Source organism: Mobula hypostoma, chromosome 10, assembly GCF_963921235.1.
Source record: "Mobula hypostoma chromosome 10, sMobHyp1.1, whole genome shotgun sequence".
NCBI lineage: Eukaryota > Metazoa > Chordata > Chondrichthyes > Myliobatiformes > Myliobatidae > Mobula > Mobula hypostoma.
Genome location: NC_086106.1, coordinates 7,159,789 through 7,178,363, shown reverse-complemented (window position 1 = coordinate 7,178,363; position 18,575 = coordinate 7,159,789). Strand labels below are relative to the sequence as shown.

General features: G+C 47.3%; 1 protein-coding gene across 2 annotated transcripts in view; it reads left to right on the top strand.

The window, feature by feature from the left end:
* Positions 1-542: 542 nt before the first annotated feature.
* Positions 543-18,575, top strand: part of nova2 (NOVA alternative splicing regulator 2) — a 281,551-nt gene continuing 263,518 nt past the window's right edge. For both annotated transcript variants that reach the window (XM_063059945.1, XM_063059944.1), the window contains exon 1: positions 543-964. In XM_063059945.1, coding sequence (XP_062916015.1) covers positions 847-964 — 118 coding nt within the window. In that variant the 5' untranslated portion in view covers positions 543-846. The remainder of the gene's footprint in view (positions 965-18,575) is intronic.

Below are 18,575 nucleotides of genomic sequence, written 5' to 3'. Positions count from 1 at the left end.
TGTTGAAACCATCAGATTCTTGAACAAAGGGACTCTTTATTCTTGTTATTTCATGCTCATTATTTATTGCTATTTATTTATTATCTGCATTTGCACAATTAGTTTACAGTCCCTGATGTTTACACTTTGCAGATCCCGCTTACAGCAACTGTTCTATAGATTTGCTAAGGATGCTCGCAGAAAAAGAATCTCAGGGTTGTATCTGGTGACGTGCATGTCCTCTGATAATAAAATTTTACTTTAAACTTTGAACTTCTATACTTCATTAAATGAACCTTCGAAGGGCAGACAGCAAGCAGTGAAAACCAAGACAATAAAACTGGCTGGTCTGCGTTCCTTTGCTTTGCAGCTGCAGCCAAAAAGTGTATTTATTTATTTTTTTGATTGGAAGGAGGTGAACGTCGCTATAGGAATGCAAAGGCTGGTTTGGCCCCGGCCACGTGACCGGGGCCGGCTTCGGAGGGGGGGGCGGGGCGATCCGGCGGGTGGGCGGGACCAGCGGCGCGTCACGTGGCGTGAGCCGGGTGACGTCATGGGGGGGCTGGTTGAGTTTCAATGTGAGCGTACGAAGTGGCTACAATGTACCAGGGCTCGGAGTGACTGATACATCCTCAGCTGGGAGAACTGCTACTGTGTGATCCCCCCCTTCTCCCCCTGTACAAAGCTCTGTGTCTTTTCCTGGTGCTACCGCTCCCCCAGGCTCTGCTCCCCTCCCCTGAATCATATTTGTTTTCTTGTATAAACCTCCAGTACGCATAAACCGAGCCCAAAAGAAAAACGGGGGGATATCTGACTCTCACTGCCTCTGTCTGTCTGCCTCTCTCCCTCTCCCACAATTATTTAAAAATGATGGCCCCAATGCAACAGAATGGAAATCATATAGAGCTCGACCCCCCAGACTCAAGGAAGAGACCGTTAGAAGCGCCCATCGATGCCGGCAGTACAAAGCGGACTAACACAGGAGGTGAGCACTCTTGGTACAACGAGGCAGCCGCTGCCTTTAGCCCGAGCGTGTTAATCGACAAGGGAACTCGAAATTGATCAGGAGGGGGAAAGCTGGCAGTCCTTGCAAAATGACACGGCATAGAAACCTCGCTCTCTGTGGCAAGCGTTTTAAATATATAAGCCCTTTAAAATGCACTTGGAAATAAGTTTTTAAAAAAGACGGAATAAACAGTTTTTTTTAAAAAAGAGAGAAAGATCGAATAAGCTTTCAGACTCAGCAAATGTCTTGAAATTGACACTGCGCGATCCTTGGGTTGCATTTTCTCATTTGAATTATGTTGAACTTCAACTTGGATTTAATTGCTTGTTTTTTCGCGGTTTGGACCTGTAATCAATGAGAGATGCGTACAAGATGCGGAGTCGCCGGCTGTAAGCGCAGCATATAACAGTTGGTCTGCCGGTCACTCTGCTGACAATTAGCTCAGCACCATTTTACAGCGTGCAGTTTCTTTTAAATCCTCCTTTTTTAAAAAAAAAATCTGACACCTACATAATATATAAATTAAACCCCATCCGAATGATCCCGTGGGTATAATATGTGTATTTAAAAAAAATCTACTAATACGTGTTCAGCGATCGAGACTTGGTATCAACTGCACGTTTTGAAATGTTATAGCTGAATATGTAATACTTGGAGAAATAAGACGTCAATTGTCTTTTACCGGAGAATACATTTTGATGCGTGAGAATTAAGATGCAGAACACGTTGGATACAGTTATGTAGGTGGAATGGTAGCGATGGTAGTTAGATTGTGTGATTGGACCTCGGTAAAGTGCATTTAAAACGTGCTTGTGCCAGACATCGGGAAATTCGGATAATGAGAGGAGTGAGGTGGTGATTAGATACGTGTCGTTTCTCCTCCACGATCACAGAGTCATGCTCGCACCGGGTAGGAGCTTGTGGGGAAAATCCGCTGTGATTTTTTTCCCCCTGATTCTATGTGTAGGATTTGGAAAGGGGGAGGGGGGTGGGGAGTAGGGAGTGATGATGGCTGATGGTTTGTTACTTATCCGCAATGCTTTTTTTTTATAATACGGCTTTCATCTGTAGATTTCTTGTCTAAATGATTTTGCTCAGTAATCTGAGTCGCATCTTGTAACAATATTACACTCGACTTCTTCTCACAGATTGTAAATCCTGATTTGTATTTCCAAAATTGCATTTTCTGCGCAGATAGCTCGAGGTCCATGAATGTATTGGCTGTGGTTTCAACCTTAAATTAATAGCTCTGCTAAGATTGCATTGGTAAGGGCTTAGGAAGGGGGGGGGGAACGTTTTATAAGAACGTAGAGACGATTTGACCGGATCTCCCTCCTCCCCTTTTTTAACAGTATTAAAGTATGCCTGGTCGATGTACCTTGAAGGATGGGGAATACTGCAATGGAAATAAAGCTGCGATTTTTCTACATTGATCACGAATTAAGGGAGGCTTGAACGTGCCCTCGGTGCCTGATGTAGTGTTGGGGACAGAGAAGGTTGTCCAGGCAAATGGGACGAACGCCCGGACTTTGAATGACGGTTGTGGCAAGCGTGGAAATTCCCGTTTTCCCACTTTCCCGCAGAAAAGTTAGGACCGTGCTTAGCCCAGTAGGCCAGTGACACCCCCCCCCCGGGTATCTCACTTGGTTGTGGCAGTGACTCCCGTGCTGGCCCGTCATCGTGGCTTCATCTAAGTCTTGGCCAATTCGGACCTCGGTGGAAGGGGCTGGGTGCTGACGGGACTGAGCATTTGGGGGGTTGGCACTGCGGGAGTCCTTGCTTGACCCGGGCCAATGGGGTTGAGATGATATCCCGATAGAAGGTGGTGGGTACCTCACAGGCAAAGCCCTCCCCGCCATTCAGTATATTTACGTCCGTCATCAAGGGCCCCCAACACCTAGGTCATGCTCTCTTCTCAAAATCAGAATCGGGTTAAGTATCACCGGCACATGTCATGAAGTTTGTTGTTTTTGCAGCAGCGCAATTACATAACTGTGCCCCCCAAAAAAGTAGCGAGGTAGTGCTCATGGGTTCAGTGTCCATTTAGAAATCGCAGGAGGTACAGGAGCCTTGGGTCCCACACCACCAGGTTCAGGAACAATTATTACCCTGGAAGAGCCCCGGGTCCAACTTGATTAATAGTATTCATCCATGGCATTAAAAAAAAGGCTGGGAACCGCTGACCTAGAACCATCGGGCTCCTGAACGTCACTCATCTCAACTCTGAACTGATTGCACAACCTACAGATTCACTTTCAAGGCCTCTGCTATTCAGCTTCCCAGCTCCTTATTTCACCCCCTCCCCCCTCCCAGTTTCACCTATCCCCCACCTCCCCCCTCCTCCCCTCCCCCACCTTCCTCCCCCCTCCTCCCCTCCCCCACCTTCCTCCCCCCTTCCTCCCCTCCCCCCACCTTCCTCCCCTCCCCCCCACCTTCCTCCCCTCCCCCCCACCTTCCTCCCCTCCCCCCCACCTTCCTCCCCTCCCCCCACCTTCCTCCCCTCCCCCCCACCTTCCTCCCCCCTCCTCCCCTCCCCCCCACCTTCCTCCCCTCCCCTCCCACCTTCTTACCCTGAACCCTCCCCTTCCTTCTCCAGTCCTGACCAAGGGTCTCAAAGTGTCCACTGTTTTCTCTCTTCCACAGACGCTGCCTGGCCTGCAGAGTTCCTCCAGCATTTTGTGTGTGTTGCTCGGGTTGAGAATCAGAATCGGGTTTAATGTCGCTGGCATGTATTGTAAATTTGTTTTGTAGCAGCAGAACATTGCAATTCATTAAAAAAACTCCTAAGAAATATATATGTCAAATTAAACAAGTAGTGGAAAGAGAGCAAATGAAATAAGACATGTGGCAGTGTTCACTGGTTGGTTTATTATTAATTTGTTTTTATTTTTTTTAAATTTGCACAGTTTGTCTTTTGCAGGTTGGTTGTTTGTTGGTCCGTTTATGTATAGAATTTCATAAATTCTGTTGTATTTCTCTATGGTTTGTATAGTCTGTGTTTTCGCCCATTCTTTCATGTTGCTGTTTGGTGTTAGTTTTTTTTGTGCACGGGTTTCGGGTTTAATGTTCTTGTCGCCATTTGTTCATGTTGCAATATTGTTTTGTGTGTATGTGGGGGGGGGGGGGAAGAGAGTTGATCATGTTGCTGTTCTTTTCTGTGCCAGGATGGGGTGGGTTTGATGTTTTTCTTTGAATGACATCCATGGTTGTTTTGTTGCTATCTGGAGAAGATGAAGCTCAGAGGTGTACACTGCACATGTCCTTACACACATAAATTAACCTTTATTTCCCTGTAAATGCCTGCAAGAGAATGAATCCCAAGGTAGTATATGGTGACATAAGCGATGTGTACTTTGATAATAAGTTAACGTTGACTTTGTCAACTCTGGTTGGTTTGATTCACCTGTGAAAAGGGTTTGAAGAGACCATGATCCAATTCCTGTTGGCTCTTTGACATGTCAAAGGTTGATGTATTATCAAAGTATACAACTCTGACATTCTTCTTCTCCAGATAGCCACGAAACCAGGAAAGAAAAGACCGGCAGCACAATCGTCAACCCCAAGTCCCTCCTACACACTCGCACACTTGCACACTCGCACACTCACACACTCACACACTCACACAAATAACAAGCACAAACAGAACAGGCACATCGACCCCCAAATCTCCCTCCCATACGCACAAAAAAAAACTGAGAAAGATCGGGTGAGAAACCCAGAATGTATTAAACAAAAACTGTAAGACTGAAAAAAAAAGTCCATTTCCAAAATGCAGAAACCCTGGGTAACATTCTCCGGGCATAGCGGCAGGTGTTCCCTCTCCAGCGGCAGAGCGAACTCACCAGCGATCAGAAGGCAGTCTCCCCTCTCTGGCAGCACAGTGGTCTCACGAGGCAGCCCCTTGTCTGATGAAAGGAGGGCACACTGCATGCTGCTTCTTTTGAGCTTGTGTTAACTTAAAATGAGTGTTCTTTTTTCTTTACAAAAAAAACTCAAAGGGTGTCATGAGAGTGGAGTCGTGTGACCCCATTTTCTGGTTGACTGGCCCCACATAGAACATGGAATAGTACAGCACAGTACAGGCCCTTCTGCCCACAATGTTGTGCCGACCCTCAAACCCTGTCTCCCATATAAGCCCCCACCTTAAATTCCTCCATATACCTGTCTAGTAGTCTCTTAAACTTCACTAGTGTATCTGCCTCCATCACTGACTCAGGCAGTGCATTCCACGCACCAACCACTCTCTGAGTAAAAAACCTTCCTCTAATATCCCCCTTGAACTTCCCACCCCTTACCTTAAAGCCATGTCCTCTTGTATTGAGCAGTGGTGCCCTGGGGAAGAGGCGCTGGCTATCCACTCTATCTATTCCTCTTTATTATCTTGTACACCTCTATCATGTCTCCTCTCATCCTCCTTCTCTCCAAAGAGTAAAGCCCTAGCTCCCTTAATCTCTGATCATAATGCATACTCTCTAAACCAGGCAGCATGCTGGTAAATCTCCTCTGTACGCTTTCCAATGCTTCCACATCCTTCCTATAGTGAGGTGACCAGAACTGGACACAGTACTCCAAGTGTGGCCTATCCAAAGTTTTATAGAGCTGCACCATTACATCGCGACTCTTAAACTCTATCCCTTGACTTATGAAAGCTAACACCCCATAAGCTTTCTTAACTACCCTATCTACCTGTGAGGCAACTTCCAAGGATCTGTGGGCATGTACCCCGAGATCCCTCTGCTCCTCCACACTACCAAGTATCCTGCAGTCCATCCTGACTTGAGGTTCCATGACTTCTTCATAGTGTCCTGAAACATACAAACTGCGTGGTCTACCTCCCCTGCAAAAGCTCCCCCTTTGGAGTGTCTATTCAAGTTCCTGCAGAGAGTTACTATTCACCCTGCATCCTGAGGTCTCCGTTGGTCAGGGTCAACCATGGATGTTGTGTCCTAGGTGTCTAGATACGCAAGCCCGGGTAGTACGATATGGAGAGCAAGCTCCCCACCCCCCCCCCCACATAGCTGATGAACCCAAAGGAACAGCAGAGACAGATACAATTTGGCACTGGCAGCGTCACGGGTATTGGTAGTCAGCATTGAACTCAACGTAGGACTGCTTTAGGGACTCCAGCTCCGGATTTTTCCTTGGGATTTGCCCCTGAAGCCTTCCCCATGAGTGGGTACAGCTGCCAGGCAGCGGAGGTTGGAGATCAGAAACCTCCTTCTCCGAGACGAGCTGCCAACCTCGGCCGACGAGCTCCAGGCGTCTGCGCCCGTAGCCCTAGGAAGTTGTCTGTTCTGGAAGATAGTGATGGACTCTTCCATGACATAGCTATGTCAAAGGGAATCTGTAGAGGAAAGCGTGGGTAGACTCTTTCAAAGACCTGCAATGAGCTTAGTCTGTATGATAGACATTTGGGTGTTAAGCCTTGGTAACGGAATCTTCATTAGATGTATTGGGTTTGGGGATTTTTTGGGCATCGGGGAGAAGATTTAGGACAGAGATGAGGAGAAATTATTTTTCCCAGAGAGTGGTGAATCTGGAATTCTCTGCCCAGGGAAGCAGTTGAGGCTTCCTCACTAAATATATTTAAGAAACAGTTGGATAGGTTTTTAGATAGTAAGGGAATTAAGGGTTATGGGGAAAAGGCAGGTAGATGGAGCTGAGTTTACGGACAGATCAGCCATGATCTTATTGAATGACGGGGCAGGCTCGATGGGCCGGATGGCCTGCTCCTGCTCTTATGTTCTTATCCTGTCCGTAAGATCCACCAGGGTGCTTTGGCTGGTGACCAGGGCCAGGAACTGAAGAAAATCCCACTAGCCCGGGATGGGCTCAGCACCCTATAGCAGACACAGCCTATGCTTGCCTGGCTTTGACCTTGACCTCTAACTGTCCAATTCTAGTTGATCTTCTCCTTCCTTCAATTCCAGCACACTACCATCATAACCATTAGGTATACATGCCAGTCTGTAACTGCACTACCTCATTCCGTGTACTGCACGCGTACAGATATAACACCTTCAATTCTGTATTCACCCTTTTCGATTTTGTGAGCCTTTTGCATTGCAACTTGTCCTGTTGACTGCAATTTTGCCCCATCCTCAGTCTCTCCTTCCCAGGAGTCTCACTAGTCCTGACGAAAGGTCTCGGCCCGAAACGTCGACTGTACCTCTTCCTAGAGATGCTGCCTGGCCTGCTGCGTTCACCAGCAACTTTTATGTGTGTCACTACATGCTGCCTCTGTTTGTAAACTAACTACCCAACCCTCCGCCCTATGACTCTGGTTCCCATCCCCCTGCCAACGTAGTTTAAACCCTCCTGAACAGCTCTAGCAAGGATATTGGACCCCCTTGGGTTCAGGTGTAACCCATCCCTTTAGTACTGGTCGTACCTTCCCCAGATGGGATCCCAATGACCCGTAGATCTGAACCCCTGTCCCCTGCACCGGTTCCTCAGCCACATATTCACCTGCCAAATCATCCTATTCTTGCACTCGGTGGTGCGTGGCAAGGACCACAATCCGGAGATTACTACCCTGGGGGTGCTACTTTTCAGCTTTCTACCTGGCTCCCTGGGCCGGCTGGTGGTGTAGTGGCATCAGCACTGGACTTCGAGGCAGAAGGTCCTGAGTTCAAAACCCAGCCGGGTCCCAACCTGGGCGGCAGCAGTGGCCTGGCGATCTGCTTCCGTATCTTGCCATGAAGACCCTGTGGTCCATGAGGTCATGAAGAGTTGGACTCAACTAGACGACTGAACAACAACAAGCCTGGCTCCCTAAAATCTCTCTTCAGGACCTCTGCACCTTGTCTACCTATGTCATTGGTGCCAATAGGTACCAAGCCTTCTGGCTGCCTACACTCATCGTTGAGAATGCCCTGGACCAGATCTAAGACCTCCCTGATCCTGACACATGGAAGAACCCTGGACCAGATCTAAGACCTCCCTGATCCTGACACATGGATGAACCAGGAGATTTGTGGAACTGAGGGCTAGATCTGTGGCATTTAAGACCAGTGAACCAGAACTAAATAAGAAGTCCCAGTATGACCTACCGAGGACTGTTTTCAGAGCAAAAAAAAAAATTCTGTTTGAGGTTACAGATGGAATTGGATGTACATCAGCTCAAGCAGGGTTTGCAGGTCATTACTTCCTACGAAACAAAACCTAACATCATGAATGGCTGTGATGATTCACCCCCAGATGAGCTCAACACCTTTTATGCTCGATTTCAAAGGGAGAATAACTCTACACCTGTGTGTATCCCTGCAGAATCTGGTGACCCTGTCATCTCTGTCTTGGAGGCGGACATCAGAACATCTTTCAAGAGGGAGAACCTCACGAGACGTCAGGCCCTGATGGTGTGCCTGGCAGGGCTCTGAAAACCTGTGCCACCCAACTGGCAGGAGTGTTCAAGGACATCTTCGATCTCTCACTCCTGCAGTCGGAGGTTCCCACTGCTTCAAAAGGGTGACCAGTGCCCAAGAGGAGCAGGGTGAGCTGTCTCGATGACTAACGCCCAGTTACACTCACACCTACTGTGATGAAGTGCTTTGAGAGGTTGGTCACGACCAGAATCAACTCCTGCCTAAGCAAGGACCTGGACCCACTGCAATTTGCCTACTGCCACAATAGGTCTACGGAGGATGCAATCTCACTGGCTCTCCACTCGGCCTTGTGTCATCTGGACAACAGCAATATCCGCATCAGACTGCTGTTTATTGATTACAGCTCAGCACTCAACACAGTTATACCCTCAGTTCTAACCAACAAGCTCCAAAACCTGGGCCTCTGTACCTCCCTCTGCCTCACCGGGAGGTCGGTGCAGATGGGAAGTAACATCTCCTCCTCTCTGACCGTCAGCACGGGCACACCTCGGGGACGTGTGCTCAGCCCACCGCTCTACTCTCTCTCCAACCACGACGGTGCGACGAGGGGCGGCTCAAACACCACCTAAACGTTCGCTGACAGCACAACCATTGCGGGCAGAAGTCCAGCTGCTGACAAGGCGGATCAGCTGGTTGAGTGGTGTCGCAGCAACAGCCCTTGCGCTCAACGTCAGGAAGACCGAGGATTGTGGCGTCCAGGAAGGAGAAGGTGAGGGAGCACATACCAGTCCTTGTCGAGGGACCAGCAGTGGAAATGGCGAGTAGTTTCAGGTTCCTGGATGGCAACGTCTCCGAAGATCTGTCCTGGGCCCAACACATTGATGCAGTTACAAAGAAGGCACGACAGCACCTACAGCTCATTCGGCGTTTGAGGAGACTTTGTATGTCACCAAAGACTCTCAAGTTTCTACAGGTGCACCATGGAGAGCATTCTAACTAGTTGCATCACCATCTGGTATGGAGGGGCCACTGCACAGGATGGGGGGAAAAAGCTGCAGAACGTTGTAAACTCAGCCAGCACTGGCCTCCTCAGCATCATTAAGTGCACATCCGCATGTAATATTCCTGCTTTCTTCCCCCCACCATCCACCCTTTCCCTGGAATTCTGGGCAAGCATCACTGAAACCCAAGTCATGACTTACTTTAAATACCAAGAGATTCTGCAGATGCTGGAAATCTAGATTAACACGAACAAAAATTCTGGAGGAGTTCAGCAGGTCAGACCCGGAATCGGGTTTGATATCACCCGCATATGTTATGAAATTTGTTGTTTTTGCTGCAACAACAGTACATTGCAATTCGCAATACTAAAAACTGTGTGTGTGTGTGTAAAATAGTTATATTAAATAAGCAGTGCAAAAAAAGTAGTGAGGTAGTGTTCGTGAGTTCAATGTCCATTTAGGAATCGGATGGCAGAGGGGAAGAAGCTGTTCCTGAATCATTGAGTGTGTGTCTTCAGGCTTCTGTACCTCCTTCCTGACGGTAGCAATGAGAAGAGGGCATGTCCTGGGTGATGGGGGTCCTAAATGATGGACACCACCTTTTTGAGGCATCGCTCCTCGAAGATATCCCGGATGCTGGGGAGGGTGGTGCCCATGATGGAGCTGACTTAGTTCACAACTTTCTGCAGCTTACTTCAATCCTGTGTAGTAGCCACCCCCCCTCCTCAGCCCCATTCCATAGGCACTACCCTATGGAAAGGCATGAAGAGTCGATGTTTTGGGCTGAGAGTTATTTTATTTTTCTGTTATTACCTTTAAATGTCAACGGTACACCGAAACACGTGGTGAGACGCGTTGACTGCGTCAGTGACCAGCACGTTCCGCGCGTTGCGCTGGGGGCAACCGGCAAGGGTCGCCGCACTCCCGGTGCCGACGTAGCGTGTCCGCAACTCGCTAACCCTGACCTGTGCGTCTTTGGAATGCGGGAGGAAACCGGGAGGTGAGAGAGACTCTGTTGCTGGTTCTCGGGTCGGGGAGCGAACTCGGAAAAGCGGCGCAGCAGACTGTAACATCGAAACAGCGAGCTGTTGGCCTGCCTCTTGTTGTGGCAGGAGCGATCTCTCTCTCCCTCGAGAGAGAGCCCGTCTGAGATGTGGAAGTGTTGGGATGGACAGTAGTTTTTGATGAGCTCTAGATCACGGTCTCTGTGGGCTTGTGTGTGGGGGGGGGGCTGATATTTTTGCTGCTGCTTGTGAGTGGGGCTATAATTTTTTTCTGTCATTCATTCATTGATTGGGGTTATTTCTCTCTGTTTCGTGGATGTCTGTGGAGAGTAAGAATTTCAGGTTGTCTACTGTCTACATTCTCTGATGTTAAATTGGACCATTGATCCCACACGATTGCAGGGCGAACGAGCAAACTCCTTGCAGACCGCGGCGGGAATCGAAGTGTATCACCACGTTGGCATTCCGCGTCTCCTGCCGAGTGCTAATTTGCCACTGCGTTCCCACTGTTGCACTCTGCGTGGTTTCTTGCAGCGAGGGGTACCGAGACGCCCACGGCTTTTCCCGCTGAGGTTGGGTGGGACCACAACCAGAAGTCATGGGTTAAGGGTGAAAGGTGAAAAAGTTAAGGGACACATGAGGGGAAGCTTCTTCACTCAGAGGGTGGTGGGAGTGTGGGACGAGCTGCCAGTGCAAGTGGTGCACGTGAGCTCAATTTCAACATTTAAGAGAAGTTTGGATAGGTACATGGCTGATATGGATATGGAGGGTTGTAGTCCCGGAGCAGATCGATGAGAGTAGGCAATTTAAATGGTTTCGGTGTGGTCTCAATTTGGTTTGGAATGCTGCTGATTGCCTCTTATTTTTTACATGATTTTTTTTCTTCACTTTCTCTGAGCATTGGGTGTTGGTCTTTTTATTATTATTTTGGTTCTTTTGGGTTTCTTGCTCTGTGGCTGTCTGTAAGTAGCCAAATCTCAATGCTTCTTTGCCGCACTTTCCTATGACTATGAAATCTGCTATGGGGCGTGTGGATGATAGAGAAACAGAGGGCTGTGTAGGAGGGATTGATCTTAGAGTCGGTAAAAAGGTCGGCACAACATTGTGGGCCGAATGGCCTGAACTGTACTGCAGTGGTTTATTTTTCTATAAGTAGCCTGCACGAGCTAAGGTAAATGATTTGGCCAGCGGAGATTTTATTTAAATGCAATACATCTGTAAGGTGCAGGCACGTTGACTGGCGATAAATCGAAACTGTTGCTTCAAAACTCGACGGGCAGTGAATAAAGTGGATCAGATTTTGGGATGTTTCTGAAGGTGAACACTGAGCCAAAAATAGTGAGGTAATCCTTCCAGAATTATAATTCATTGGCCGCGCTGGCTCTTTGAACGCTGTGTGCATTTCTGAGCATTGCAGTTCAGCAAGGAGATTGCAGCTCCCAAAGTTATCCCGAAGGGTGAAAGTCAGTCCGAGGGGGATTGGGTTAGAATTTGGTGGCTTGGCCGAATTCCCGCCGGCGAGAGGAAGGGAGAGATTGGGACTGGCACTTTTCTGTTTACTGAACAGCTTCAAGATCAGAAATTAGAATCGAGGATTATTATCGCTGATGTATGTCTTGAAATTTATTATTTTGCAGGATTACACTATTACATAAAAAATTGTAGTAAGAAATTTGTTTAAAAAAAAAATGCAAACAAGGAGCAAAATTACTGAGGTAGTGTTCGTGGGCTGAAGGTCTGTTTGGAAATCTGATGGTGGAGGGGAAGAATTTGCTCCTAAATCAGGAAGGAAAATGTACAAACTAGACCATTAAGGGATTTATAACATCATTGGTGTAGGGCCAACATCCTTTCCCCGGCATAGCCAAGCTCAAAACTGGAAGGCAGAGGTTTTTGGTGAGGTGGGGGGGGGGAGCGAGAGGGGGAAGTGGCCCGAGGGACAACTTTTATACCGAGGGCGGTGAGGATGTGGAATGGGCTGCCAGAGGAAGTGGTGGAGGCGGGTGCAGTTACAATATTTGAAAGGCATTTGGACAGTTTAATAGACAGGAAAGATTTAGAGCAGGGACTCCCAATCTCTTTTTAATACCGTGGACCAATATCGTTAGAGGGAAATTTACTTATATATTTATTGAGATACAGCGTGGAGTAGGCATTTCCTGTCCTTCAAACAACGCCACCCACCGATTCCCCCAAGTTTAATGCCAGCCTAATCATGAGACAATTTACAATTGGCAATTAACCGGCAAACCGGGAAGTTTTTGGACTGTGGGAGGAAACCCGAGCACCCGGAGGAAACCCATGCAGTCGCGGGGAGAACGTACAAACTCCTTACGGACAGCGGCGGGAATTGAACTGTACTGCAAACCGTTGTGCTAACCACGACGCTCCCATGCCGCCCCGCGGTACTTGGGGGCTCGTTTGGCGTGGTTGAGTTGGGCCGACGGGCCTGTGTTCCTGCTGTTGTCAGCCATTCGGCCGCTTCGTGCCTGTACAGCCACTCGAGGCTGATTTATTTATTTTTTTGCCTCAGCACCGGACTCCCGCACCTGCGCCGTGTCCCCTGAATACCTGAAATCGGTTGGACTATGTCGGAAGCGGAAGAATTCCACAGATATGGGTGTTCTGTAGAGGGGGAAAGCCCAGGCTTTCTGAAGGAATGATATTTCAGAGCAGGAACGATCAGTTCATGAGTGAGGTCCTTGGAGATGTGCTGGAACCATTTAGCATTGATTGACTCACGTGCAAATTAGATTTCCTTCCAAAATGAACAATTTCGGATACAGAATAATGAGGATGATGATATGTACCCAGTGGCCACTTTATTAGGTACAGAAGTGGAATCAGTTCCTGGCTGCCTGCTGCTGTAGCCTACCTGCTTCAAGGTTCAACACGTCGTGCATTCGGAGATGCTCTTCTCACTGTTGTAGCTCGTGGTTATTTGAGTTACTGTCAGCTTGAACCAATCTGGCCATTCTCCTCTGACCTCTCTCATCTTTAACATCTGTCAGACGATGCTGAGGATGTTCTACGAGTCTGTGGTGGCCAGTGCGATCATGTTTGCTGTTGTGTGCTGGGGCAGCAGGCTGAGGGTGGCAGACACCAACAGAATCAACAAACTCATTCGTAAGGCCAGTGATGTTGTGGGGATGGAACTGGACTCTCTGACGGTGGTGTCTGAAAAGAGGATGCTGTCCAAGTTGCATGCCATCTTGGACAATGTCTCCCATCCACTACATAATGTACTGGGTGGGCACAGGAGTACATTCAGCCAGAGACTCATTCCACCGAGATGCAGCACAGAGCGTCATAGGAAGTCATTCCTGCCTGTGGCCATCAAACTTTACAACTCCTCCCTTGGAGGGTCAGACACCCTGAGCCAATAGGCTGGTCCTGGACTTATTTCCTGGCATAATTTACATATTATTATTTAACTATTTATGGTTTTATTACTATTTATTATTTATGGTGCAACTGTAACAAAAACCAATTTCCCCAGGGATCAATAAAGTATGACTATGACTATTCTGAGGGTTTGTCCTCTGGTCTCAGATTCTCCCACCACAGGAAACATCCTCTCCACGTTCACTCTATCAAGGCCTTTCGCTATTCAATAGGTTTCAATGAGGTCATCCCTCATTCTTCTGAATTCTAGTGAATTCAGGCCCAGAGCCATTAAACACTCTTCATATGACAAGCTATTCAATCCTGGAATCATTTTTGTGAACCTCCTTTGAACTCTTTCCAGTTTCAGCACATCCTTTCTAAGATAAGGGGCCCAAAATTGCTCTCAATACTCCAAGTGAGGCCTCACCAGTGCTTTATACGGTCTCAACATTATATCCTTGCTTTTATATTCTAGTCCTCTTGAAATGAATGCTAACTTTGCATCTGCCTTCCTCACCACAGACTCAACCTGCAAATTAACCTTCAGGGAATCCTGCACAAGGACTCCCAAGTCTCTCTGCACCTCAGATTTTTGTACTTTCTCTTCATTTAGAAAACAGTCAACCTTTTTATTTCTTCTACCAAAGTGCATGACCATACACCACCCAACACCGTATTCCATCTGCCACTTCTTTGCCCATTCTCCTAATCTGTCCAAGTCTTTCTGCAGCCTCTTTACTTCCTCAAAGCAATCTGCCCCTCCTCCTATCTTCATATCATTTGCAAACTTTGCAACAAAACCATCAATTCCATCATCCAATCATTGACATATAACGTAAAAAGAACCAATTCCAACACAGACCCGTATGAAACATCACTAGTCACCAGCAGCCTGCCAGAAAAGGCTCCCTTTATTCCCACTCTTTGCCTCCTGCCAACCAACTACTGCTTTATCCATGCTAGAATCTTCCCTGTAATCCCATGGGCTCGTAGCTTGCTAAACAGCTTCACGTGTGGCACCTTGTCGAAGGCCTTCTGAAAATCCAAATACACAACATCAACCAATTCTCCTTTGTCTATCCCACTTATTATTTCTTCAAAGAATTCCAACAGGTTTGTCAGGCAAGGTTTTGTCTTTGAGGAAACCACCTATTTTATCATGTGCCTCCAAGTACCCTGAGACCTCATCCTTAATAATTGACTCCAACATCTTCCCAACCACTGAGGTCAGACTAACTGGCCTGTAGTTTCCTTTCTTCTGCCTCTCTCCCTTCTTGAAGAGTGGAGTGACATTCGCAATTTTCCATTCTTGGGAACCTTTCCAGAATCTAGCGATTCTTGAAAAACCATAACTAATGCCTCCACGATCTCTTCAGCCACCTCCTTCAGAACACTGCCCTCCCCACCCCCTTCACCATTTCCCATCCACCTCATCTCCTTGCCTGCCATCGCCTCCCTCTGGTGCCCCTCCTCCCCTTTTCTTTCTTCCATGGCCTTCTGTCCTCTCCTATCGGACTCCCTCTTCTCCAGCCCTGTATCCCTTTCACCAATCAACTTCCCAGCTCTTTCCTTCATCCTTCTCCCTCCCGGTTTCACCTTTCACCTGGTGTTTCTCTCTCCCCTCCCCACCCCGCCCTTTTAAATCTACTCCTCAGCTTTTTTTCTCCAGTCCTGCCGAAGGGTTTCGGCCCAAGATGTTGACTCTACTTTTTTCCATAGCTGCTGCCTGGCCTGTTGAGTTCCTCCCGCGTTTTTTGTGTGTTGCTGCTTCTCCACTCATTTTTATTTCTATTTTTGTGTTGGCGTGTGGCCAAGTGGTTAAGGCGTCAGTCTAGTGATCTGAAGGTCGCTGGTTCGAGCCCCAGCTGAGGCAGCGTGTTGTGTCCTTGAGCAAACCACACATTGCTCTGTGACGACACCGGTGCCAAGCTGTATGGGTCCTAATGCCCTTCCCTTGCACAACATCGGTGGCATGGAGAGGGGAGACCTGCAGCATGGGCAACTGCCGGTCTTCCATACAACCTTGCCCAGGCCTGCACCTTCCAAGGTGCAAATCCATGGTCTCACAAGACTAATGCCTATTATTTTTGCACTACTTATGTATATATATAAAATAGTTAAATTAAATATTTTTTTTACTGGAATTTATGTTTTCCCTCGATTCTTATGTCTTGTATTGTACTGCTGCCACAAAGACAACAAATTTCATGACACATGCAGGTGACATTAAACCTGATTCTGGGTAAGTTGGTGCCACATGATTGGCTGATTAGATATTTGCATTAATTAGCAGGTCTACCTAAAGGTGACCACTAAATGTATAAGGGGTTAGCTTTCTCCCACAGAAACATGGAGAGAGATAGTTCGGTATAGGGAGCTTCATCCAGTCCCTGACCCATGCAGTCGCAGATCTGGGAATGTTGGTACCAAAGCTGCATTGTCCCATCAGAGTAAAGAGCCATCTACATTGTACCATCAAACTCTACCAGCGTAGGGGGAAGATAGAGCTGTGATCCGTATCCAGTTTTGACAGTAACCTAATAACCATGCGTTAACAACAGTGATTAAACAAAACATCCAGTGAGTGGCTGGTCTGTATGAAAAAAATGCCTTGTTAATTTTGGAAGACTGGAAAATTGCAAATGTCTCTCCACTCTTCAGGAAGGGAGAGATGCAGAAGAAAGGCAACTATAGACCAGTTACCCTGAACTCGGTGGTTGGGGAGATGTTGGAGTCGACTGTTAGGGATGTGGTTTAGGGGGACTGGGAGGCACATGATAAAATAGGCTGTCGCCTGCATGGTTTCCTCAAGGGGAGATTTTGTCTGAAGAAATAACAAGCAGGATAAAGAAAGAAAGGAGAATCAGTGGATTTTGTGTACTTGGATTTTCAGAATGCCTTTGACAAGGCGCCGCACGCGGGGCAGTGTATAATAGGTGAAGAGCCCATGGTATTACAGTAAAGATACTCGCATTGGCAAAGCATTGGCTGATTGGCAGGAGGCAAAGAGTGACAATAAAGGGAACATTTTCTACCTTGTTGCCGGTAACTAGCGGTGCTCCACAGAGGTCCCTGCTGGGACTGATTCCTTTTACGTTATATGTCAATGATTTGGATGACTGAATTGATGGCGTTGTAGCCAAGTTTGCAGATGATATGAAAATAGGTGGAGGATCAGGTAATTTTGAGGAAGTAGAAAGACTACTGAGGGACTTAGACAGATTAGAAAAATGGGCAAAAAAGTGGCAGATGGAATATAGTGTCGGAAGTGTGTTGCCTAAAGAAATAAAAGGGCCAACTGTTTTCTAAATTGAGAGAAAATTCAAAAATCTGAGGTGCAAAGAGACTTGGGAGTCCTTGTACAGGATTCCCTAAAGGTCTGCTCCTGCACTTAGTGTCTATTGTTAATTTCCAGGTTTAGTTAGTGCTGAGGAAGGCAAATGCAGTGTTTGCATTCATTTGAGAGGACGAGAATATAAAAGCAAGGACATAATGCTGAGCCTTACTTGGAGTATTGTGAGCAGTTTTGTGCCCCTTATCGAAGAAAGGATATGCTGATATTGGGGATGGTTTAAAGGAGTTTCATAAAAATGATTCTGCGATTGAAAGGCTTGTCACATGCAAAGCGTCTGATGGCTCTGGGCCTGTGTTCACTGGCATTCAGAGGAATGAAGGGTGACCTCATTGAAACCTATTAAATGTTGATAATGTGGATGTGGGGAGGATGTTTCCTATGGTAGGAGTGTCTAAGACCAGAGGACACAGCCTCAAAATAGAGGGTTGTCCTTTTAGGATGGAAATGAGGGGGAATTTCTTTAGCTGGAGAGTGGTGAAGCTGTGGGGGCCATATACTTGGGTATGTTTAAAGCAGAGGTTGATACATTCTAGATTAGTCAGGGCATGAAGGGACACAGGGAGATGGCAGGAGATTGGGGCTGAGAGGGAACTGGATCAATATGATGAAAGTGCAAAGACTTGATGGGCCAAATAGCCTAATTCTGCTCCTATATCTTATGGTCTTGTGGAATGCCAAAGGGCCTAGGTAGAGTGGATGTGGAGAGGATGTTTCCTTTGGTGGAGGAATCAAGGACCAGAGGACATGACCTCAGAATAGAGGGACGTCCTTTTAGGACGGAGGTGAGAAGGAATTTTTTTAGTCAGAGGGTGGTGAATCTGTGGAATTCATTGCCCGATGCGGCTGTGGAGGCCAGGTCATTGGGTGTGTTTAAAGCAGAGGTTGGTAGCTTCTTGATTGGTCAGGGCGTGAAGGGATACGAGGAGAACACAAGAACGTAAGAAACAAGAGCAGGAGTCGGCCAACTGGCCTGTCCAGCAGCCTGCTCCGCTGTTCAATAAGATCACGGCTGATCTGGCCGTGGACTCATCTCCACCTAACTGCCTTTTCCCATAACCCTTAATTCCCCTACTACGCAAAAATCTATCCAACCCAGTCTCAAAGACTGGATAGAAGGCAGGAGTTTGGGGCTGAGTGGGAAATTGGATCGATCCATGATGAAATGGTGGAGCGGACTTGATATGCTGAATTGCTTAATTCTGCTCCAAAATCTTATGGTCTTATATCCTCGGTGGTGAAGTTCCTTAATCATAGGCGCTGCTTTCTCAAGGCATCGTTTCTGAAGATGTCCTCAATGGTGGGGAGGTTAGTGCCTGTGATGAAGCTAGCTAAATCTACAAGCCTCTACAGCTTTTACCCATCCTGTCTTCCACTAACAGTATTGAATTAACTCCAATTAATATAAATTGGATGGATATAATTAACTTGAAACTGACAGTGAGAGAGAATAAAAATCTGGGGTAAAGGAGTGGGAGGAATGGGATGGATGGGATTGCTTCCTTGGTGGCTAGGATGAAG